The sequence below is a fragment of the Mobula birostris genome, chromosome 5 (assembly GCF_030028105.1).
Source record: "Mobula birostris isolate sMobBir1 chromosome 5, sMobBir1.hap1, whole genome shotgun sequence".
Classification (NCBI taxonomy): domain Eukaryota; kingdom Metazoa; phylum Chordata; class Chondrichthyes; order Myliobatiformes; family Myliobatidae; genus Mobula; species Mobula birostris.
The window spans coordinates 194,596,086-194,621,894 of record NC_092374.1 but is presented as its reverse complement, the minus strand read 5'-3'; the positions used below and the strand labels follow the sequence as shown (position 1 = coordinate 194,621,894).

The 25,809-nt window shown below is 46.4% G+C and overlaps 1 protein-coding gene across 1 annotated transcript in view; it reads right to left on the bottom strand.

The window, feature by feature from the left end:
* Positions 1–6,462: 6,462 nt before the first annotated feature.
* The window catches only part of LOC140198449 (polypeptide N-acetylgalactosaminyltransferase 6-like), a 35,932-nt gene continuing 16,585 nt past the window's right edge, over positions 6,463–25,809 (bottom strand). The window contains exons 6-10 of the mRNA XM_072259535.1: positions 15,182–15,382; positions 13,644–13,775; positions 12,490–12,582; positions 8,742–8,894; positions 6,463–6,591 (exon numbers count right to left, since the gene is read on the bottom strand). Of these exons, the coding sequence (XP_072115636.1) occupies positions 6,463–6,591; positions 8,742–8,894; positions 12,490–12,582; positions 13,644–13,775; positions 15,182–15,382 (708 nt within the window). The remainder of the gene's footprint in view (positions 6,592–8,741; positions 8,895–12,489; positions 12,583–13,643; positions 13,776–15,181; positions 15,383–25,809) is intronic.

Here is a 25,809-nt window from a genome sequence, read left to right as displayed (position 1 = left end):
GAGAGGAAGTATAACATAGCAAAGATGAGCGGGAAGCCAGAGGACTGGGAAACTTCTAAAGAGCAACAGAAGATAACTAAAAAGGCAATACGGGAAGAAAAGATGAGGTACAAAGGTAAGCTAGCCAAGAATATAAAGGAGGATAGTAAAATCTTCTTTAGGTATGTGAAGAGGAAAAAATTAGTTAAGACCAAAGTTGGGCCCTTGAAGACAGAAACAGGTGAAAATATTATGGGGAACAAAGAAAAGACAGACGAGTTGCACAGGTACTGTGGATCTGTCTTCACTAAGGAAGACACAAACAATCTCTCAGATATAATAGTGGCCGGAGGACCTAGGGTAACGGAGGAACTGAAGGAAATTCACATTGGGCAGAAAATGGTGTTGGGTAGACTGATGGGACTGAAGGCTGATAAATCCCCAGGGCCTGATGGTCTGCAGCCCAGGGTACTTAAGGAGGTGGCTCTAGAAATCGTGGACACATTGGTAATCATTTTCCAATGTTCTATAGATTCAGGATCAGTTCCTGTGGATTGGAGGGTAGATAATGTTATCCCACCTTTTAAGAAAGGAGGGAGATAGAAAACAGGGAATTATAGACCAGTTAGCCTGACATCAGTGGTGGGGAAGATGCTGGAGTCAATTATAAAAGATGAAATAGAAGCACATTTGGATCGGTTACATTTGGTAACAGGATCAGTCCGAGTAAGCATGGATTTACGAAGGGGAAATCGTGCTTGACAAATCTTATGGAATTTTTTGAGGATGTAACTATGAAAATGGACAAGGGAAAGCCAGTGTATGTAGTGTACCTGGACTTTCAGAAAGCCTTTGAAAAGTCCCACATAGGAGATTAGTGGGCAAAATTGGGGCACCTGGTATTGGGGGTAGGGTATTGAGATGGATCATAAATTGGTTGGCAGACAGGAAACAAAGAGTAGGGACTAACGGGTCCCTTTCAGAATGGCATGCAGTGACTAGTGGGGTACCGCAAGGCTCGCTGCTGGGACCGCAGCTATTTACAATATATATTAATGATTTAGATGAACGGATTAAAAGTAACATTAGCAAATTTGCAGATGACACAAAGCTTGGTGGCAGTGTGAAATGTGAGGAGGATGTTATGAGAATGTAGGGTGACTTGGACAGGTTGGGTGAGTGGGCAGATGCAGTTTAAAGTGAATAAATGTGAGGTTATCCACTTTGGTGGCAAGACCAGGAAGGCAGATTACTATCTGAATGGTGTCATGTTAGGAAAAGGGGAAGTACAACGAGATCTTGGTGTCCTTGTTCATCAGTCACTGAAAGTAAGCATGCAGGTACAGCAGGCAGTGAAGAAAGCTAATGGCATGTTGGCCTTCATAACAAGGGGAGTTGAGTATAGGAGCAAAGAGGTCCTTCTGCAGTTGTACAGGGCCCTGGCGAGACCACATCTGGAGTATTGTGTGCAGTTTCGGTCTCCAAATTTGAGGAAGGACATTCTTGCTATTGAGGGAGTGCAGCGTAGGTTCATGAGGTTAATTCCCGGGATGGTGAGACTGTCATATGTTGAAAGATTGGAGCGACTGGGCTTGTATACATTGGAATTTAGAAGGATGAGAGGGGATCTGATTGAAACATAAAAGATTATTAAGGGATTGGACATGCTAGAGGCAGGAAACATGTTCCCGATGTTGGGGGAGTCCTGAACCTGAGGCCAAGAGTTTAAGAATAAGGGGTAGGCCACTTAGAACGGAGTTGAGGAGAAATTTTTTCACCCAGAGAGTGGTGGATATATGGAATGCTCTGCCCCAGAAGGCAGTGGAGGCTGATTCTCTGGATGCTTTCGAGAAAGAGTTAGATAGAGCTCTTAAAGATAGTGGAGTGAAGGGATATGGGGAGAAGGCAGGAAAAGAGGACTGATTGTGGATGATCAGCCATGATCACAGTGAATGGTGGTGCTGGCTCGAAGGGCTGAATGGCCTACTCCTGCACCTATTGTCTATTGTGATTTTTTACATCTTGCACTGTCTTAAAACAGCAAATGTCAGTGATGATAAATCTGATTCTCTCCCTGTGAACTTATAATAGACGAAAATGCGGCTGTGGACTGAGCAGAAGACACCTGCGGGTCTGTCGCTGCCAGCAAATCGGTCCCTGCCGGCCTCCTGAATGCTTGTTCGTGTGCTCGGGTTGTAGACAAGCCAGGCGTTCATACACTGGGGCGGAGCTGAGAGTCTGGAGAAAAGGACTGGAGGCCAGAGGTGGCCTGTCCTGGGGTGTGTGAGAGGGTGAGTGGGTGGGACGGATGGGAAAGGGGCCTGCTTTGCCATTTGTTGTCTTGTTGTTGCTGCTTGTATTGTCCTGTGGAACATTCTTGGCACCAGAATGTGTGGGAATACTTGTGGGCTGCCCCCAGCGCACTTTGGTTGTTAACATAGATGACACTTTCACTGGGTGTTTCCATGTCTATGTGATAAATGAATCTGAATCTATATATGAAATGCAGGAGGTTACAACTGCCCAGTCTCTGCTTCTGTGTAGGGACTGGAGATATTTTCACCCAGGGTAGCTCCAGTACGCCTTGCAGGTGGTGAGTGGCCGACCTTGTGGGTGGGGAGAGATGCTTCTCTGATGGCAACATGAAGCAAATACTGGAGCTCTCCCAGGGTAGGGAAAGCATAGTTTCCAATAGATAATAAAACTTCATTTTACACCAAACACTCCAGGACTGAGACGGCAAAGTTTAAATACAGACTACAAGTCTGGGACAACATGGGTAAGATAGAGAGTAAAGCTCCCTCAACACTGTCCCATCACATACTCTCAAGGCAGGGACAGTACAGAGTAAAGTTCCTCTACGCCAGGGGTTCCAACCTTTCTTATGCTATGGACCCCTACAATTAACTGAGGGGTCCATGGACCCTAGGTTACAAATCCCTGATTACACTGTGCAGTTTCTTCTCATCTCTGTCCTAAATCTAGGAGACGTAGCCCCAAATCTTGAATCTACATCCTGTAGTTACAGTCTCTATCTTATCCATCCCTTTCATGATTTTGTATGTTTCTATAGGATCTCCTCTCGTTCTTCTGAATTCCAGCGAGTACAGTCCCAGGTGACTCAATTACTCCTTGTAGGCTAGCCCCCGATCTCCAAAATCAAATCAACCTGGTGAACCTCCTCCAAAGTTAGTACATCCTTCCTCAAGTAATGGTATCACGGTGGTTAACGCAACTCTATTACAGCACAGGGCATTCCAGAGTTCAGAGTTCGATTCTGCCCGTCTGTAAGGAGATTCTATGTTCTCCCCATGTGGTAAACCATATATATATATATATATTTATATATGTTGTAACTGGGTTACCTGTCTGGACACGCCCCTCTGCTGACTGCCCCTGTGGCTCCTCCCACAGATTCCTGAATAAAGGTGATTCTGCTTTGCCCCTCCCCCTTAGTCCAGGGGCAGACACTCAGCATACTGGAAGTCACATTTTACTGTGAATAAAAGCCTTTCAAATATTTACCCTACTTCCAGTCTTTTGGAGTAATTGAAAGTGCATCATCCTGTGACCATGTGGATTTCCTCCAGGTGCTCTAGGTTCTTCCCACAATCCAAAGACATACCCGGTTAGTAGGTTAATTGCTCATTGTAAATTGTCTATAATTAATCTAGTGTGAAATAAGTAGGTTGTAGGGCGGTGTGGCTTGTTGGTCCGGGAGGGTCTGTTCTGCACAGTATCTTCACATAAATATTTGAAGAAGCAGAGAAACATCTGGAGATAAACTTCTGAAATGCCCGGTTCGCTGCCGCTGCTACTGTGCGATCGAAAATCTCCAGAGGGAAGGCCCCAAAATCCCCAGCTTTGCCTGCTACTGGCGACTGAGGCTGAGGTAGAAGCATTCGGCAGAGATGGTGCTCCGTACTCGGTGTCGGAGGGCTGGTCAAAGGCTCGAAGTTTTCGCACAACTCAGAGTCGGACTGTGGTCGGGCATGGCAGGGAGAGTTTTCTTCCTTCTCCCGTCTGCGTGAGATGTGGGACTTTCGAGAGACTTTGAACTTTTTTACTGTGATCATGGCCTGTTCTTCATCAAGTTATGGTATTGTTGCACTGTTGTAACTATATGTTATAATTATGTGGTTTTTGTTAGTTTTTCAGTCTTGGTCTGTCCTGTGTTTCTGTGATATCACACCAGAGGAATGTTGTATCATTTCTTAATGCATGCATTACTAAATAACAATAAAAGAGGACTGCATGTCCTCATAATCTAATCTTAAAATAAATAAATAAATAAATATACACTAAAACAAGGAGAGCAGAACTGCATGCATTCCAACCCTGGGTGCGTGTGATGGGTCAGTGTGGAGGAAGCTTTTTCAGTCATAGAGTTAAACAAGCTCTTCGGCCCAACTCTTCCATGCAGACTAAGATGCCCATCTAAGCTTGTCCCATTTGCCCATCTCTCTCCAAACCTCTCCTATCCAGGTACCTGCATCTTAATCTGTGTCTAACCCACACTCTCCCTGCCCTCAGACTGTGCGATAGGACAGTTGAGAGGAAGTTTTATTCCCATGCTGTCTCTGACCTGACAGTGTGTGATGGGAGAGAAGAGGGAAATTTACTGCATATTTAACTTGTGCTGTCCCTGTCTAGAGAGTAATTAATGGGGCAGTGCATTCTTCTTGTTGCTGCGTCAGGAGCCTCAGGACACGCGCCACCATGTTCTGGAACAGTTATTACCCCTCAACCAAAGGGGATAACTCCACTTACAACATCATTGAAATGTGTTTCAAGGACTTTCATCTCATGTTTTCAATATTTATTATTATTTCTTTCTTTCTTTATGAATTTGCACAGATTGTCACTGGTTGAGTGTCCAAGTTGGTGCAGTCTCTCATTGATTCTATTCTGGTTATTATTCTATTATTGCCTTATTGAGTATGCTTACAAGAAAATGATTCTCAGGGTTGTATATGGAGACATAGATGTACTTTGATAATAAATTTATTTTGAACTTTGAGATTTATTCTGTTCATTCTGTATTGGACTTTGCTGTTTCCGCCTTGGGAGTGTTTGATGAGACAGCATAAAACAAATATATACAGTAGATCAGACATTATTTAGTTCCAAAAGGCTTTCTTGTGGTTTTACTCTTAAGTAACATGGTTTTTTTTTTCATTTTATGTCACTTTAATTTTTAACAGTAAATGATGTAAGAAAATTCACTTTAAACACAACAGAACCAGTGGTAACATACAAAATTATTGGACAATCTTTGTAGGAAGCAACAGTCTCTATGACCCATCTCCCTAAACATACCTCAGATTAATGTACATTTTGACCTTTGCACCTGACACGTATTAAAGAACATTCTCTCAGGTGCTATTCAATGTTCACTGTAAGTTCTCCAGCCACCCCAACTTCTGGAGCTGGTCTAATTTGATCAGAACTAATTACAGTCACTCAGGTATGTCGAGGCAAGTTGAGGATAAACCAGCAGAGTGACTGAAAATACAAGTGTGAAAATATCAAAGGAAGGAGATTCCAAACACAAGAAGTTCTGCAGCTGCCGGAAATGTTGAGCAACACACAGGCACAAAATGCTAGAGGAATTCACCAGGTCAGGCAGCATTTATGGAGGGGAAATAGTCAATGTTTTGGGTTGAGACCCTTCACCAGGACTAGAAAAGATGGGGGCAGAGGGCAGAACAAGATGATGGGGGAGGTGGAAGAATATAAGTTGGTAGGTAACAGGTGAGAGCGGGTGAGGGGGAAGGTGACTGGGTAAGGCAGGGGGATAGGTTAAAGTAAATGGCATAAGAAGAACTATTCTGATCGGAGGGAACAGTGGACCATGGAATAAAGGGAAGGAGGGGAACCAGAGGGAGGTGATGGGCAGGTGAGGAGAAGGGGTGAGAGGGTAACCAGAATGGGGAATGATAAAAAGAGAGGAGGGGAAGGAGGAGGAAATCACCAGGAGGTGGAGAAATCAATCTCCATGCCATCAGGTTGGTGACCATCCAGAAGGAATATGAGATGTTGTTCCTTCAACCTGAGTAGTCCCCACACATCCACCTTCCCCTGGTCTCACCTATCACCTGTGAATGTGTACTCCTTCCCTCCATCCCCCCATCTTATTTATTCTGGCTGCTGTCTCTTCCTTTCCAGTCCTGATGAAGGGCCTCGGCCCAAAATGTCAACTGCTTATTCCTCTCCACAGATGCTGCCTGACTTGCTGAGCCCCTCCAGCATTTTGTGTGTGTTGCAGATTTTGCCATATGGACCATCTGAGTCAGGGGAACTCACCATCCAGTGGGAATGCAAGGAGGGCTGAGGTTGGGTGCAAGGGTGATGGGCGTGTCAGATGACCAATGGCAGTAGGGGATGAAGTCGTGTGATGGCACTTCTGAGGTGACCTCTGACCAGAATAGGGCAACCCCGAGTTCCATCAGTGCAAGGCTGGCACAAGGCAAGGGCAGTGGGTCACTTGACCTGAGGTTTGATGAACATCCAGTGCTGCCACATATCCGAGTGGTCGCATTCTGCCATCTTCAGCTGCTTTCCCCTCACCGACAAGCAGAGCCCCAAGCCGGCGTTCAGGATCATTCCTTCCTGGGGGAACGAAGCACAAGGAGAGCCTCCATCATCTGTCCCCACCATGGGGTGAGATTCATGGCCGGAACGGAGATCACAGGGCCTTTTGGGAAAGGTAGGGCTTCCCTTCAAGCCTACACTGACATCTGTGCCCTAAGATGTGGCATAGCACTAGAGCCATTGCCTCACAGTGCCAGAGACCAGGTTTGAGCCTGACCTCAGGCGCTGTCTGTGTGGAGTTTGCTCATTCTCAATGGACCATGTGAGTTTACAGTTTCCTCTCACATCCTGAGGAAGTGCAGGTTGGTAGGTAAAATGGTTGATATAAATAGTCCCTAGTCTATGGGTGAGTGACGGAATCTGGGGGGAGGGCAAAGGGTTACTGAGAATGCTGTAAGAATAAACTATAGGAATTAATGTAGGATTAGTGTCAAAGGGTGATTCATGGTTGGTGGGATGTGCATTTGATGTCTCTGGACCTGTACACAATGAAGTTCAGAAGGATGAGGGGGATCTCATTGAAAGCTACTGAACACTGAAAAGCATGCATAGAGTAGACATGGAGAGGATGTTTCTATTAATAAGAGACCAGAGGATCTAAGGGTATTATTTAAGGCACAGAAGGATAGATTTCTGATTGGTAAGTGGTGGTGGAGGGGGGAGGTTGCAGCTGTCAGAGGCCTCTGCACTCGAGCGATCTCTCCCTCGATGGTGAGAGAGAGTCTGCTCGTTCTTGAGTCAGGGGAGCTTGAATAAGCCACGCTGCAGATTGTAACATTGAAACGTTGAGCTGTTGGACTTCCCCTCACTATGAAACATGGAAACATAGAAAACCTACAGCACAATACAGGCCAATTGACCCACAATGCTGTGCTGAACATGTACTTAGTTTAGAAATTACCTAGGATTATCCATAGCCCTCTATTTTTCTAAGCTCCACGTACCTATCCAAGAGTCTCTTAAAAGACCCTGTCATATCCACCTCCACCACTGTCGCTGGCAGCTTATTCCACACACTCACCACTGTCTGCATAAAAAAACTTACCTGACATCTCCTCTGTACCTACTTCCAAGCACCTTAAAACTGTACCCTCTAGTGTTAGCCATTTCAGCCCTGGGGAAAAAGCCTCTGACTATCCACACGATCAATGCCTCTCATTACACCTCTATCAGGTCACATCTCATCCTCCATCACTCCAAGGAGAAAAGGCTGAGTTCACTCAACCTATTCTTGTAAGGCATTCTCCCCAATCCAGGCAACATCCTTGTAAATCTCCTCTGCACGCTTTCTATGGTTTTCACATCCTTCCTGTAGTGAGGCGACCAGAACAGAGCACAGTACTCCAAGTGGGGTCTGCCCAGGGTCCTATATAGCTGCAACATTACCTCTCAACTCTTAAACTCAGTCCCACAGTTGATGAAGGCGAATGCACCTGTGGCATGGGCAATATCTTCCTCTCCCTCATTAGTGAGAGAGAGGGCCTGATGGAGGTGCTGAAGTGTTGGGATGGACAGTAGTTTTTGATGGACTCTAGATCCTGGTCTCTTTGCGGGCTTGTGGTTGCTGGCATGGTGGGTGGTGGGGGTGGGGGTGGCTGATGCTCTTGCTGGAGCAAGTGCAGGGGAGAGGGGGAGGGGGAGAGGGAAGGGGGAGAGTGGAGGGGGAGGGAGAGAGTGGAGGGTGGGAGGGGGAGAGAGAGGGGAGGGGGAGGGGGAGAGAGAGGGGAGGGGGAGGGGGGGAGGGGGAGAGGGGGGGAGAGGGGAGGGGGAGAGGGGAGGGGGAGAGGGGAGGTGGGGAGGGGGGAGAGGGGAGGGGGAGAGGGGAGGGGGAGGGGGGAGAGTGGAGGGGAGGGAGAGGGGAGGGGGGAGAGGGGAGGGGGAAGGAGGAGTGTTGATGCTTTTGCTGATGCTTCTGCATGGGGGAGGCTGGGCTTTGGGGTCCTAACATTTTTCTATCATTCATTCTTTGGAGCTTTTTTTCTCTGTTTTGTGGATGTCTACGAAGAATAAGAATTTCAGGTTGTATACCCTGTATATTTTCTGATATTAAATTGAACCATTCAGCCACTGAAGCTGGAGGATGGGGTTGAAATAAAATGACTGAATGGCGGAACAGAATGTATCCAGTGTGGTCTCTCAATCAGAGTCCCCAAACCCTATCTCCTTACCTGATTGAGTGCAAACCTCTGCTCTGGGGGCACGTGGACCCCCCTACTGGTGGCAGCACACCTGACCAGCAGTATGACGAGAAGGTCAGCCTGCAGGCACTGTGAGCTGGCTTCTTTCCTGATGATTTCGCCCTTGTCTGTGTACTCAAAGTTCTGCAGTGGTGGGGGGAGGGAGAGGAGGAAGGGGAGGGGGGGTGGAGGGAGGGAGGGAAGGAGGGAGTGAGGGAGCGAGAGAGAGAGGGAGAAAGGGAGAGAGGTACAAGGGGATGGGTTGGGGATATAGAGACAGAGGGAGGAGGTGGAGAAGAGAGAGGGAAAGCCAATTACCATAAAAAGCCTCTTTCACAGTTTTGACCTACCTGCTGCCTATTAAATATTGGTGAGTTGCACAGCAAGGTCCCATCTCCCTCAGAGAGCTTCTTTTTTAACTCACTGAGGCAGGTTGACAGGTAAATGTTGTAAAGACTCTTGGACAGGGCCATGTGGGCAAATGGGAACTGCTTGAGTGGGTGTCTTGGTTGGCAAGGATCAGTTGGGCCATGTGGTATGGCTCAAGGTAGGAAATGGGGATAACTTCCCTACTAATCTTCACTATTGTTCTGGGGTCTGGAGTTGGGGGGGGGTCAGAGTTTGGGAATTCAACCCCTGCCTGGTGACGCTTTTGCCCTGGAATACAAGTGGGAGTTGTAATAGGGGGCTTGCAGAATCAGATACAAAGCAGTGTCAGCCACTGAAACTCACCTGTGGTTAACGCAAAGAAGAAGGCCATGTCTGGAGAGTGAAGGTCTACCAACTACAGGCAACTTGATTTCTGTCTGTACCCGTCATATTGGCTCAGCTTGTTTTTTTTCCCACTTTTCTTTCCCTTCTTCGTTTCCTTTCTTTCCTCCCTGCTCTGTGTTTTGCAGCTGCCAGGTTATTCTGTCAGCATTGGTTTTATCATTGTCACATGTACAGAAGTACAGTGAACAACACGCCACCCATTCAAGTCCTCCAGTTGCACAGTGCACAGGGAAAACAATAACAGAACAGGGAATAGAGTGTTACAGCGAAAGGTGCAGTGCAGGAAGACACCAAGGTACATGGCATGGCAAGGTAGATTCTGAGGTATTCTCACTCTCTAAATGCTCCCATTCACCCACTTGCCAGATAACCTTACTCCTAACTTCTACGTGACACCTAGAGAACATGGGTGAAGGGTGAAAGGCAAATACTTAAGGGGAAACTGACGGGGAGCTTCTTCTCCCAGGAGGGTGGAGTGAGTGTGAAAAGAGTTGCCACGGAAGTGGTGGGTGTGGTTTTGGTTTCAGCTATTAAAATTTGTATAGGTACATGGATAAAGGATATGGAGGGCTATGGCAGGTGCGGGTCGACAGGACTAGGCAGAGTAACTGTGGGACACAGACTAGTAGGGCCTGTTTCTGTGACACGGTGGTCTATGACTTGAGATAACACCAATCAAAGACCCCTCCCATCAGGCACAAGATACAAAAGCTTGAAAGACTGTACCTCTGGACTTAACGCTTCTACCCTACTGTTATCAGGCTCTTGAACAGACGTCCCACATGTTAAAGTTGAAGTCTTGATCTATAAGCACAAGTAATTCAGTAGAAGCTGGAAATCCAAAGCAACACACAGAAAAGGTTGGAAGAACTCAGCAGGTCAGGCAGATTCTATGGAGGGGAATAAACAATTAACGTTTTGGGCCGAGACCTTTCCTCAGGACTGGAAAGGAAGGGGGAAGATGCCAGAATAAAAAGCTGGGGGCGGTGGGAAGGGAAGGAAGATAACTAGAAGGTGGTAGGTGAAGCCAGGTGGGTGGGAAAGCTCAGGAGAGGAAGGAATCTGATAGGAGATAATAGTGAACCATTGGAGAAAGGGTCCCAGGGGGAGGTGATAGGCAGGTGAGAAGAGGTAGGCAGCCAGAGTGGGGAACAGATCAAGAGGGGAGGGGGAGGGAAATTTTTTAACAGAAGGAGAAATTGATATTCATGCTTATACAGTAATCTGCACTTTATTTATCCACCTTCACAGCTCTTTCTCTGTAACTGTTACACTATATTCTACATTCTGATTGTTTTTCCTTTTGCACTACCGCGATATACTTAGATACAGAATGATTTGCCTGCTCGGCATGCAAACTAAAGCTTTTCACTGCGTCTTGGTTCATGTGACAATAATACAACAGTTTTTAGATCCTACTGGGCATGTCTCCCTGGTCTCCACTTTGCAACTCTGGCATTCTGCGTCAACCTTCTCACTCTCTGACTGTTTCCACTCACACATTGGCCAGGGAACCTTTACAGCTTATCCCCACGGTCACCCTAGTTTCACCCTGTCACAGGCATTCCCCACGCTGCCCCACCCTCTTGCCGCTGTCTGTACTAGGTTTGTACGTTTCCCCCATGATGGTGTGGATTTCCTCTGCTTACTCTGGTATCCTCCCACATTCCAAAGGCATGCAGTTGGTGTTACGTTTAACGGGTTCTGGCCGTGCTGTGATGGCGTCGGCAGCGTGGCGACATTTACGCATGCCCAGCACGATCCTTGCTGATCTGATTTGACGCAAGCAATACATTTCCCTGGATATTTTGATGTATGTGTAACAAATAAAGTTAATCATTATCTTTTAATAAGCCAATCATATGTTTCCTTTCCAGTTCTGATGAAGGGTCCTCAATCTGAGATGTTGACTCTCTTTCTCTTCCCACAGAAATGGCCTTAACTTGCTGAAATTTTCCAGAATTTTCTGTTTTTATTTTGCCATCTCTTGTACACCTGGTTAACAATTGGCATTGCCCTGAATCAATTTTCCACTCTCACCCCCTCCGCTCCACACCTCCTATTTCCAGGATTTTTGCTGCCTCAGTAGATCTTCTCCCACTGGGCAGAAGGTACTTTCTTTCTAACTACTAGATCTCATTGCTTTCTTGTCTGGTTACAGTTGTTAATTACTTATCACTGCGTTGTAAGGCAATTAACCTTTGACATCAGGTTAGCCATTATATAATTGCTTATACTGTATATTTATCCATTCGTTAGTCAGCAGCACTTTTATGAGTCCATGGAATTTTAATCAATAATGGAATCTAACTTTCCTGAGAATGCTGATCACTACTGTCTTTTTACTCAGTTCCTTGTGTACTGTAACACATTGGTGAACAATAAAACCGTCTTCAAATTACAACTACGCCGGGACTGGAGTTTCCCTATGCTTGAGAAACAGGGGAAACTCCTGTGCGAGGGCAGAATAATTCCCTAGTGGGATCACCGCACTCAATCTCACAGTTGTCATGACTTGCACATTATTGTTTAGCTGCATTGCACCTTCTCTGTACCAGTGATACTCTATTCTCCATTCTGTTCTTGCTTTACATTGCACTACTTCAGTGCACTGTGTAATGATTTGATCTGTATATTCAAGCGCAAGTTTAATGTCATTCAGCAGTATACATGAATACTGCCAAACAGAACAATGCTTCTCCAGACCAAGGTGCACAGCACAGTACACATAGCTCACACACACCAAGTAATAGTACCACAAATTAATCAACAAGTAATAAGATGCACTTATGAGATAAGTTAGAAAGCAAACAGTAGAAGGTACAAACACTACTGGCGCTTCATATGTGAAGCATGATCTGTAAGTTAGACAAGTTTTTCACTGTATCTCGGTACACGTGACAATATGAAACCAACACCAAGACCCTGCTTGTTCCTCCACGCCTATACCCTCTTGCATATTTACCTGACGTTCCTCTTGTGCACTGCAGGAGGACATTGACACTGACACTTCGGTCGCTCCTGTGGTCAGGCAGAGGGAGCTGCCTTGGTTCATCAGCTGGAACAGTAACACAGAGTTGTTACTCAGACTCACACTGCAGAGAAACAGGCCCTTCAGCTGATCGGATTCATGATGACCAGCAAGTACCCAACTATACCCAACCCATTTACCAGCCTTCAGCCCATTCGCCTTGTTCTCAGGTCCTGCACAGTTATCTGCTTCCACCACCACTTCTGGCAGAGTGATTCAGACTCCAACCATCCACTGGGCAAAAAAAATTCTTCCCCATGTCCCCTGATAAACCTCAGACTTCTCATCTTAAACCGATGCTCTCTGTCCTTTGAAACCTCTGCCTGAGTGTGTAGCCCTCTCTGTGTGGGTGGGTTGGTGGGAGAATGGGAAAGGCATTTGCTGTCGTTGTTTTTTGCTGCTTGTGTTGTTCTGCTGAACAAGGTGGGCATTCTACGTTGGCACTGAAACATGTGCCGACACTTGCGGGCTGTGCCCAGAACATCCTTGGGTGTGTTTGTTGTTGACGCAAATGAAGCATTTCACCATCTGTTTTGATGTATGTGTGATAAATAAATGAAATTGAATCTGATTGTATTAACTGTAACAGCTCAGCTCTGAAGAAAAGTTATCGACCTGAGTCGTTGCCTCCGTTTCACTCCTCACGGATGCTTCCCGACCAAGTATCACTGGCATTTTCTATTTCATTTTAGATTTCCACCACCTCCCCCCACTGTCTTCCCCCCTCCCCTTAACCTCCCGCTATACCCTTAAAAACACTGCAGTGTAGTGGTTAACGTCACACTATTACAGCGCCAGTGACCTGGGTTCAATCCCCCCCACCCGTGCCGTCTGTAAGGAGTCTGATTGCTCTCTCTGTGATCGCGTGGGTTTCTTCTGGGTACTCCAGTTTCCACCCACATTCCAAAGGGTTTGTTGGTTAATTGGTCACATGGGAGTAATTGGGTGGCTTGTTGGGCTGGAACGTATCTCTAAATAAATGAGGATAACATTATAAAAAAAACACTTAGACAGGAGCAGTTACTCGGGTACAAAACAGCTCGAAGTTAACCAGCTGCCAATGTCAAAGGGAAGGCAGGACAACTCACGGTAGTGTGCATCACTGGTCGGATAGTGGGGACATACAGCTCCGGGTGGACATTCTGGAGGTACCAGGAGAAATTCTTACACTGTAGTCGCTTTCTGAGCTGCCTCCTCTCAGAAATGTCACCAAACAGACCCTGAGAAATGGAAGGAGAAACGTTTTAGACTCCTTCACAGGACAGTGGGTTCCAAAGTCACCTCTGGTGTATCCCTCAGCTCCTGACATTGGCAACTCTGCTGGGACATTGTCCCCTGTGTGACTATTAACCCATTGCTCCTATTGGTACAAGAGTCCTACACTCTCTGAGAAGTTTAAAGGGATTCAGCAGGCCATTTGAAGACCCTGACTGACGTCTGTGGATGTACAGTGGAAAGCATTCCAAATGGTTGCATCACGGCCAGCTATGGGAACTTCAGGGCAAGTGGCTTCAGAGTGGTGGACTCACTCAGCTCTCACCACCATCGAGGACTGCTACAAGAGGTGATGTCTCAGGAAAGTGATATCCATCATTAGGAACATCCACTTTGAAGTCCGTGCCCTCTTCTGAAAGCAGCCATCAGGTAGGAAGACCCACACCTCAGGGCTCAACAACAGATCCTTCCCCACTACCATCAGGTTCTTGAACCAACCTGAAAACCCCGAACACTACCTCAGACTATATTCCCCTTGACTTGCACTATCATTTTATATCTATTTTAGTTTAAAAAAATTTTTGGTTACTGTATCTTGTAAATTATGTATAATTTACGTATGTTAAATTAATTTCTCAAAATTGGTTTGTCATGATTAGTTTGCTAGTGCTGCAAAAAACTAATCTTCCTGGCATTTATACTCTGGGTATGTATGCCCATGACAATAAGCTTGAACATGGATACAGTCCCCTCATCGAATATCAATTACAGGAGCACTACACCTACATTTATGAAATTATTATATATATATTCAGTGTTCATAAAATCAATTTGATACTAAAGGTGGATCTTGTATCTTTTAATTCCAGATCTTGAGGTGCCGTTTCAAGAAGGCAACATCCATCATCAAAGATCACCACCATCCGGGCCATGCCACCTTCTCACAGCTACCATTGGGCAGGAGGTACAAAAGCCTGAAGTCCCATTTCACTGGGTTCAGGAACTGCTACAGGTACTTCCCTTCAGCCATTTGGTTCTTGAACCAAACCGCACAACCCTAATCACCATCTCCGTATCACAACACTATGACCTCTTTGCACTGCAGTGGACATTTTTTTTGTTCTAATTGTGTTCTCTTTTGTAGAATTTATTTTTTAGTTGCACCTCTGATGCTCAAGTACATTTTTCATTGCACCCGTGCATAGATGTAACTGTGCATATGACAATAAACTCAATTTCTTGACCCCCCCCCCACCCCCCGCCACCCACCCCTGGTGCAGTCCAAATGGAAAGTTTGATATGTTGACTTCAATCTGGTTGTTTCTTAATTCTACTGCTCTGGAAATGAACTTCCTTGAGAAATATTGTCAGGGAGACTCTCATATTCCCTTAAACTAACATCGAGGCTCACCTTCCTTGCGACTTCTGCAGCTTCGTGGACCCGGTCGTAAAAGATATCTTTGTACTCATCCATCCACACCTCAGCCACTCGCACCAGGTTACGATAGACAAAGGGGGATCTACCTGGGGATACGTAAGGGCTGTTGCTGTGGAACACGTGTCCCACTACGGAGCAGGGTATTATCTCCAGTCGGCCTCCACACTGCCAGACCTGCGGGCAATAGCGGGCAGTCATTTAATTAATAGCCAGCTGCCAATGCAAACGGGAAGACGGGACAATTCATGGTGGTGCACAGTGCGGTTCAGATATTTTATCTATGAGTAGGCCCTTCAAACCACACCACCCAGCAATCACCCAGTTTAATCCCAGCCTAATCACTGGACAACTTACAATGGCCAATTCACCTACCAACCGGTACATCTTTGGACTGTGGGAGAAAACCAGAGCCTGGAGGAAACCCACGCGGTCACAGGGAGAACGTCCAAACTCCTGACAGGCAGCAGCAGGAAATGAACCTGGGTCACTTGTACTGTAAAGTCGTGCTAACCACTATGCTACTGTGTTGCCCTGAGCTATCAGGGACATACAGCTCTGGGTGGACATTGTGGAGGTACCAGGAGAATTTGTAGTCACTCTGTGAGCTGCCTCCTCTCAGGAATATTACCAAAGAAACCCAGAAAAAGGGATGGAGAGATGGTGCAATTTAGAGGGCGGCATGGTAGCATAGTGGTTATCACAGCATTTAACAGCCCCAGCTGTAAAATCGGGGTTCAATTCCCACCGCGGTCTGTAAGGAGTCTGTACGTTTTCCCCATGATGGCGTGGGTTTCGTGTGGGTGCTCCCGCTTCTCCCGCATTCTTTCTAATAACACACTGGCGTAGACAGATCCACTACCTTACGGCATCAGGGAACCACGTCTGACTTCCTGACTTCTGGTGCTGTTTAGAGTATGGATGTGTTCTCCGGACCCGCATGGCTTCCATGCCTCCCCCCAGAGGTGCTCCAGTTTCCTCTCACCTCCCAAAGAGGAGTGGACATGGAGAGAATGTTTCTTGGAACCACTGTTCCATGTGAGCAGCATTTACCACGCGACATAGAGCTTACGTTGCCAGTAATCAGCAGGAGCTCAACAAATGCAGCTACGTTCTGTGCAAAGTCATCAAGGCAGCAAAACAACAATACAATACAAAGACAACTTTCCATCAACAACACACACAGCTTATGGCAAGGTCTGCACACCATTGCAGACTTCAAAGCTAAACACAGTGGAGTTCCCAACATCAATGCCTCTCTCCAGATGAGCCAAACCTTTTTTATGCTCAATTAGATGTCGCCAATATTGAGCCCCTGAGGAGACCTGTAGATGATACAACTGGCAGCTTGGTCATCTCTGAGGCCGAAGTACACTGGTGTTTCCAGCGGTTAGACAGTCGCAAGGCCACGAGACCAGACGGCATCCCAGGGCGAGTACTCAGGATGTGCGCAGCACAAATGGCAGGTGTGTTTACATACATTTTTAATCTCTCCCTCTCAGTGTAGAGTGCCCTCCTGCTTTAAAACATCCACTGTTGTCCCTGTACCTAAAAAGACCAAGGTAACATGTCTGAGCGACTGGCGTCCTGTCGCACTCACCTCAATAATAAACAAATGCTTTGAGAGGCTGGTCAAGGACTACATCTGCAGCATGCTACCACCCACACTGGAACCTCTACAATTCGCCTACTGCCACAACTGATCGACAGATGACACAATAGTCACAGCTCTACACACCATTGTTACACATCTGGGGAAGAAGGTTGCTTATGTGAGAATGCTGTTCTTGGACTACAGTTCAGCATTCAACACCATAATTCCCTCCAGGCTCCACAAGAAGCTCAGAGACCTCAGCCTTCACCCTGCCTTGTGTAGCTGGATCCTGGACTTCCTGTCAGATCGTCGGCAGGTGGTAAGAGTGGGCTCCCTCACCTCTGCCCCTCCGACTCTCAACACAGGTGCCCCTCATGGCTGTGTACTAAGCCCCCTCCTTCACTTTCTGTATACCCATGACTGTCGCCACCAACAGCTCCAATCTGCTAATTAAATTTGCTGACGACACTACACTGATTGGCCAAATCTCAAATAATAATGAGACAGCCTACAGAGAAGAAGTCATCACGCTGACACAGTGGTGTCAAGAAAACAACCTCTCCCTCAATGTTGTAAAAACAAAGGAGCTGGTTGTGGATTAATGGAGGAATGGAGACAAGCTATCCCCTACAGACATCAATAGATCTGGGGTTGAGAGGGTGAACAGCTTTAAGTTCCTCGGCATAAACATCACTGAGGATCTCACATGGTCTGTACATACTAGCTGTGTGGTGAAAAAGGCACAACAGCGCCTCTTTCACCTCAGACGGTTGAAGAAATTTGGTATGGCCCCCCAAATTCTAAGAACTTTCTATAAGGGCATGATTGAAAGCATCCTGACTGGCTACAGCCTGGTATGGAAACTGTACTTCCCTCAATAGTAGGACTCTGCAGAGAGTGGTGCGGACAGCCCAGTGCATCTGCAGATGTGAACTTCTCACTATTCAGGATATTTACAAAGACAGGTGTGTAATAAGGGCCCAAAGGATCATTGGGGACCTGAGTCCCCCAACCACAAACTGTTTCAGCTTCTACCATCTGGGAAATGGTACCGCAGCATAAAAGCCAGGACCAACAGGCACTGGCGGCGCCAGAGACTTTTTTCTTGCTGGTGCTGCAGTGGGGCTGAATTATTCAGTGATGGTGCTGAGGGATGTGTTGTCTGGTAATATGTATTCGCAAGGCCAGACGCGTGGCGTTCAAAAGTCAGTTTCAAGCATTATGTGCCTGCTATAAATGCCTCTTGATTCACAAGCAACAGCAATTGATAGGTCTAATATAGCAGTGAACTGTGACAGTGTCAACAGCATCGGAGACAACCCGGGCTACACAGAGCATAAACAAACAAACCACAGAGCATCCGAACCACAGCGCACAATGTGAATCACGCACCAGTCCCGCAATCAGCGTCAAATGTGTGCTTTTCAACTGAAAAACATAACACTAACCCACGATGTCTACCGCTATTCGCATTACATACACAGACATTGCAAAAAGGTACACCGTTATTAAAGTCAAATAAGGCAAACAACAGATGCAAGGCTTTACCAGGAGTTGGACAAATCGTACTCTGACCATGCAATACCTCAATTAATTCGGCTACTGAATTTAAAACAAAAATCACCAGAATCACCGCTTGGAAGTCTAAGCAAAACCAGTACGCTTAATAGCAGTAAATATAATATTTTAGGATTTGCAGGAAACATAAGGTGCCTGGGCTTCTTTTCATATTACGCCCAATGGGTCTCTAACTACGCAGACAAGACCTGCCCCCTGGTCTAGTCCACCACATTCCCCCTCTCAGCCGAGGCCCGCGCGGCCTTCAGCTGCATAAAAGGGGCCATTGCCAAAGCAGCAATGCATGCAGTGGATGAGGCCATTCCCTTCCAAGTAGAGAGTGATGCCTCCGACTTCGCACTGGCTGCTACCCTCAACCAGGCGGGAAGACCGGTGGCATTCTTCTCCCGTACCCTTCAAGGCCCTGAAATTCGGCACTCCGCGGTGGAGAAAGAGGCCCAGGCCATAGCAGAAGCTATTAGGCACTGGAGGCACTATCTCGCCGGCAAAAATTTCACCCTGCTAACTGACCAGCACTCAGTCGCATTCATGTTTAGTAACCAACAACGGAGCAAAATCAAAAATGATAAAATTCTGAGCTGGAGAATCGAACTTTCCACCTTCAACTATGACATCACGTACAGACCTGGGAAGCTCAACGAGCCCTCCGATGCCCTATCCCAGGGAACATGCGCCAGCGCGCAGATCGACCGGCTATACGCCCTACATGTAGATCTTTGTCACCCGGGGGTTACCCGGCTTTTCCACTGCGTGAAAGCAAGGAACCTGCCTTACTCCCTTGAGGAGATCAGGACGATGACCAGGGATTGCCAAGTCTGCGCAGAGTGCAAACCGCACTTCTACCGAATTGATGGTGCATCATATGGGGTATCCACCACAAAATAATAACTATAATCAGCATTAGTCTAGGCCCAAATTTTTTAAAAAATCAAATACACTCACCGTTGATGTTTTCAGAGAAGCACAATCCATCTGGTGTTGTGATTGCACCAATGATTTTCTGGATGTCAAGTGCCTTGGTCTTCCGGCTGTTTATGGCCAACAGGGCCAAGTTGCTGTTCCGAGCATCGCCGCTGTTATTCATTAGGTAGTTATTGAGGCATCTGAGGCAAGAGAAACTCCATTCGCATAAGGCAGATGTCACAGGCAGAGTCAGAGATATGCAGATTAGTTTGTATAAATCTATAAATGCATCGCAGTAGGGTCTCATTAGAGCTAGAAATTCCACTGTGTCATTCACTGTCTGTCCTTGCTTTTGTTTTGTTTCCAGCAGACGCTGAACCTGATGTAGCTCTGCAGTCAAGTTCACTTCAGTCACTGCATAGTATTCGGCAATTGGCCAAAGACAATTCTTGTCGAGGAAAAACTTGAGTTTGGGACTCAATGCTGAGACTCCAGTCAGAACACCCCCAGTCTCAATTGAGAACCACCTTTTCATTTCAGTCAGAAGTCTGTTTAACCGGATCGAAACAGTGCTTGCGAAGGTCATCAGAGGATGTGACAGGTGTGCGTTCGGTTTCGGCCTCAACAACAAAATCATGTAGGCGGCGGGGTGGCTGGGCCTGTCTCCTTTCATGTGGTCTGCTCTGTATACCGGCCTTGACGCACAGGTCCCTAGCTCTTGCCTGAATTTCACTCCATGATTCCTCTCCTCGTTTTGCTGAGAGTGCTTCGATAACAGACTGAGCCAAGTCCACAGCGGATGAAAGCTCCAAACTGGGGATTGTAGCTGGTCTGACATGAACTTGGCGACTCGGAATAAATCCTCAAATAGAGTGTGCAGTAAAGCAAACTGCTCATCAATCTTCTTTCAGTTAGTCCTGACGAAGGGTCTCGGCCCGAAACATCAACTGTACCTCTTCCTAGAGATGCTGCCTGGCCTGCTGCGTTCACCAGCAACTTTGATGTGTGTTGCTCGTCAATCAGTTCATTTACAGCTCTGGCCTCCATTTTCCTCTGTGCATTTGGTTGACCTATAATATCCTGTAGTGTAGCTAGAATGGCAGGGAGTGATTTCCTTATAGCCCACAAAGCTGTATACTGCCATGCCCAGCGTGTATCTGACAATTTCTTCAACTCCACGGGCTGTGCAGTTGATTCCAGTTCTCTCTGTTCCTTCATGAAAAGATCATGGGCAACAGAGTTGAAAATAAGTTGTAAAGCAGCTGCACAATTTCAAAAAACTCACCTGCTTGTACATTGCTCACAACATCCACTAAAACAAGGTTAAGTCTGTGAGCATGGCAGTGTATATATAATGCCTGTGGGACCTCTTCTCTGAACTCTCTTGTACCCCGTTATTGCACCCGGACATCACTGCCGCCCCGTCATAACACTGACCTATACACGCGTTCTTATCAATAACACATTGGGCGGGTGTCTGTTCAATGCTTTTAAGAAGCGACTCTGCGTCCAACCTTTCTGCTGAAGTGAAGTGCAAGAATTCTTCAGCACTGTTTCGTTATTCAAATACTGCACTACCACTGATATTTGCTCCTTTTTGCTCAAGTCTTTACTTTCATCCACCATGATGGCAAAATATCCAGCTTCCTTGATTTCTGCACTTATTTGATGTCTGACCATATCTGCCATAATACTCATAACTTCATTTTGGATATCGTGATGGGTGGATTTTGCATTTCCAGGATTGTCCTCTATTTTTTTAGCTACAGTCTTATCAAACTGCCCAATCACATTGAGCAACTCAACAAAGTTTCCCCTATTGCCAGATCCATCATTCTCCCGGTGTCCTCGCTGGGCAATGCCTTGGCACGCAGTATAGCGTAGAGACACAACCACTGCTCTCATATACTCACAATTTTCTTGGACAGTCTTTGCATGTCCTTTATCAAGCATATTTCCCAATCTTGAACCGTCTTGTTTCTCAATCTGAATTCAGCCCATGCCTCCATAGCAAACTTATGCGCTGCACTTACATGGTGGGTTTTGAAAGCTGTTGTAGCTTTCCGCCAGTTGCTGTAACCGGTGACAGTGAAGATAGACTCAGAATGGAACCGATGTCCTCCACACAGGAAATGCCTGCATGCGAAGCAGAATGTAGCATCTTTTGAGATCAAATACTCCAGTCAGGAGTACAGTCAAACCAGCCACAAAGAAAACTCCTCTGCTAATTGCCAAACTGTTGCATGCAGCGAAGGATACTTTTTCAATGCTAGCCGACAGGGTCCTTCCTCAGGCTGCTGGCTAACATCGCTAACAGTATTCCCACTAGCACTAAGAGCAGCTTCATCCACGTCCTCTTCCGAATCCCGCTCCATTTCTTCTTCCTCTACTTCGCCCTCACATTCCTTAGATGAACTGCTGTCATCCTCATCCCCACTTACTTCTTTCTGCATGTCACTTTCAATTAAGACAGGCTCAGGCTGAGACACCACTGATTCCTCTGGATGAAGTCGTTTTCTCACTAAAAATCCATCCATTTTTCACGCTGGCCAAAATAATGCACGTGCCAGGCCCACGCTAGCTTGTAAAAGCACAATGTGTGTGTGTGTGGGGACATCTGTTAGTCTCACGAGACCATGGATCTGCACCTGGATCCTGCACAATGTATGTATACTATCAATCTCTCGCGTGATCATCACCACCTTAAGTGATCTTAGATCAGCTTAACTGATCTGAGGACAGCAACGGCAAGACATTGACAACGAACGAATAAGCAGAAGTGTAGAGTGGATCTGACCTTAGGCCAGCACAGAGTTTATAATTTTATTGTTGTGTGGTTGCTATGGTAATTGGGGGCGCTGTTTCACTAGATCAACTGGAGAAACAAGCTGTATTCAAAACTATACAGAGAAAGCAGCTGCAATTTGTGACAAATTTCAGTTACACTCTTGGTGGTGCTATTGTAATTTGCTGCTATTACAGCACCAGCAAGCACCATCTCATCACTGCCACTAACAACAGGCTCTGGGACAACTTCTTCCACCAGGCCATCAGACTGCTTAATTCATGCTGACGCAACTGAATTTCTATGTTAAATTAACTATCCTGTTGTACATAATATTTATTATAAATTACTATAATTGCACATTTCACATTTAGACAGAGACGTAACGTAAAGATTTTTACTCCTCATGTATATGAAAGATGTAAGTAATAAAATCAATTCAAATCAATTCTTATACTGGGATGTAAAGGACCAGAGGGTACAGCCTCAGAATGCAAGGCATCCATTTAGAGAGGAGAAGAAATTTCTTCAACCAGAAAGTGGTGAATCTGTGAAATTCTTTGCCACAGACGGCTGTGGAGGCCAAGTCATTGAGTATATTTAAAGTGGAGCTTGGTAGGTTCTTGATTAGTCACGGTTTCATTGGTTGGACAGCAGGAGATTGAGAGGAAAAATAAATCAGCCATGATCTAATGGTGGAGAAAACTCGATGGCCTGAATGGTCTAATTCTGCTCCTTTATTGGATGGTCAGCACAGACTCAGTGAACCAAAGGGCCTATTTCCATGCAGTCTATCTCTATGACAAATAGGAGCAAAGGACACCCAGACAGCCTTAAATCTTCTACAAGATGCTGCTTGGAACTTATTCCTTTGATCAAACATTTGGCCATCAGTCCTAAAATACAGCAACACACATAAAATGCTCGAGGAACTTTACAGGTCAGACAGCATCTAGGGAAGTGAATAAACAGTCAACATTTCAGGCCGAGGCCCTTCATCAGGGCTGAGAAGGAACGGGAAAGATGCCAGAATAAAAAGGTGGGGGGCAGGGGAAGGAGGCTAGCTGGAAGCTGATTGGTGAAGCCAGCTGGCTGGGAAAGGTCGAGGGCTGGGGAAGAAGGAATCTGATAGGAGAGGCAAGTGAACCACAGCAGAAAGGAAAGAAGGAGGGGACCCGGGAGGAAATGGTAGGCTGTGAGAAAAGGCAAATGTTATGGTGGGGAATAGAGGAAGGGAGGAGGAAAATTTGTTTACCAGAAAGAGAAATTGATATTCATGCCATCAGGTTGCAGGATACCCAGACGGAATATAAGGTATTGCTCCTCCACCCTGAAGGTGGCCTCATCTTGGCACAAGAGGAGGCCATGGACCATTACATTGGAATGGGATTGGAAATGGGAATTAAAATGTTGGGTCACCAGGATGTCTTGCTTGTAGTGGCTGGTGCGAAGGCGCATGACAAATTGGTCCCCCAATTTAAAACAAGTCTCCCCAATGTGGAGGAGGCCAATCAGGGGTACCGAACACAATAGACGACACCAGCAGGTTCGTAGGTGAAGTGTGGCCTCACCTGGAAGGACTGTTTGGGATGCTGAATGGAGGTGAGGGAGGGGGTGTAGCACTTAGGCTGCTTGCAGGGTTAAGTGCCAGGTGGGAGATTAGTGGCAAGGGATGAATGGCCAAGGGAATCGTGGAGGGACTGACCGGTGCAGAAAGTGGAGGAGGGTTGGGGAGTTAAAGATATGTTTAGTGGTGGGACCCCTTTGGAGATAGCGGAAGTTGTGGAAGATAACGTGTTGAATGCAGAGGCTCATGGGGTGGTAGGTAAGGACCAGAGGAACTCTATCACTATCAGGGTGAAGATGGGGTCAGTGCAGATGTACGGGAAATGGAGGAGATGAGGATGAGGGCCACATCAATAGGGGAGGGAGTGAAATGCTGCTCTTTAAAGAAGACACCTCTGATGTTCTGGAACTGAAAGTCATGTCCTGGGAACAGATGCAGCAGAGATGAAGGAAATGAGCATTTTTACAGGAGATAGTGTGGGAAGAGGTATAGTTGAGATAACCTTGGGAATCAGTAGGTTTATAAAAGATGTTGGTTGACAAGTTTGTCTCCAGAGATGGAGATAGAGAGATTGAGAAGGGGAAAGGATGTGTCAGAAGTGAATTTAAGGGCAGGGTGGAAGGTAGAGGCAGAAGGAGAAGATGGCGACACGACGCAGCACGCGCTCACCGGTGAAATGATATCGTATTTGTTAAATAGGGGCCGTGGACAATTCTGATTTGATGGAGCCAAATCAGAGCAGAGAAGCAGAGGAACATCTGGAGAAAACTTCTGAAATGCCCGGTTCGCTGCCGCTGCTACTTTCCGATCGAGAATCTCTGGAGGGAAGGCCCTAAAATCCCCGGCTTTGCCTGCTGCTGGTGACCGAGGCTGAGGTCGAAGTGTTCGGCAGAGATGGTACTGGGTACTCGGTGTCGGAGGGCTGATCAGAGCTCGAGGTTTTCGGACAACTCAGAGTCGGACTGTAGTCAGGCATGGCAGGGAGAGTTTTCTTCCTTCTCCCGACTGCGTGAGATGTGGGACTTTCGAGAGATTTTGAACTTTTTTACTGTGCCATGGCCTTCATCAAGTTATGGTATTGTTGCACTGTTGTAACTATACGTTATTATTATGTGGTTTTTGTTAGTTTTTCAGTCTTGGACTGTCCTGTGTTTCAGTGATATCACACCAGAGGAATATTGTACCATTTCTTAATGCATGCATTACTAAATGACAATAAAAGAGGACTGCGTGTCCTCATAATCTAATCTAATCTAATCTAATTGATGAAATGACGAGCTCAGCATCGGTGCATGAAGAAGCGCTAATGTAGTTGTCAATGCAGCAGAGGAAGAGTTGAGAAGTATTACCGGGGAAGGATTGAAACATGGACTGTTTTACGTAGCCAATGAAGAGGCAGGCATAGCTGGACCTATGGAAGTGCCCATGGCTACCCCTTGAGTTTGGAGAAAGTGGGAGGAGCCGAAGGAAAAATTGTTCAGGGTGAGGACCCATTCTGCCAGCTGAAGGAGGCTGGTGGTGGAGGGGGATTGGTTGGTTCTTTTCTTGAGAGAGCTTTGAGGCCTTCTTGTTGGGAGATAGAGGTGTATAGGGACTGAACATCCATGGTGAACGGCAGGCTGGTCAGGGCCAGGGAATTGAAAGATAGTGAGGAGATCGAGGGCAGGAGAAGTGTCACGGATGGGAAGGGCAGGGACTGAACTAACGGGAGTAAAAAGGCATCAAGATATGAGGACACAGGTTGGGAGTTGGGCAATCAAGTTGAAACACACGAGGTACAGTAGGGGTTCTGTGGGGGAAATGTTGAGAAGCTGCTTCCCCATGAGGGAGAATCCAGTATTACAAAATACTGGAAACACTCAGCATGTCAGGCAGCATCTGTGAAGAGAGAAACAGAGTTAACATTTCAGGTCAAACACCTCTCAGAGGAGGATATAATATTTGCCTGTGCAATTATGAAGAGAAATTACAGAAATTAGTGTATTCTTTGGATTTTATTTTAAGGGCAGATTGAATGAGCTTTGTTTCAGAAAAGATCAACTGGTCAAAGCTTTGCAAAGATAAGTCAGTCAACTGAGAGAGAGTTATACTCTGCAATGGAGTTGACAGGACTGTCTACTAGTAGTTGGTATTCGTAACTCTAATAGTACTGATGGGATGAATAGCCACTTTGTGCG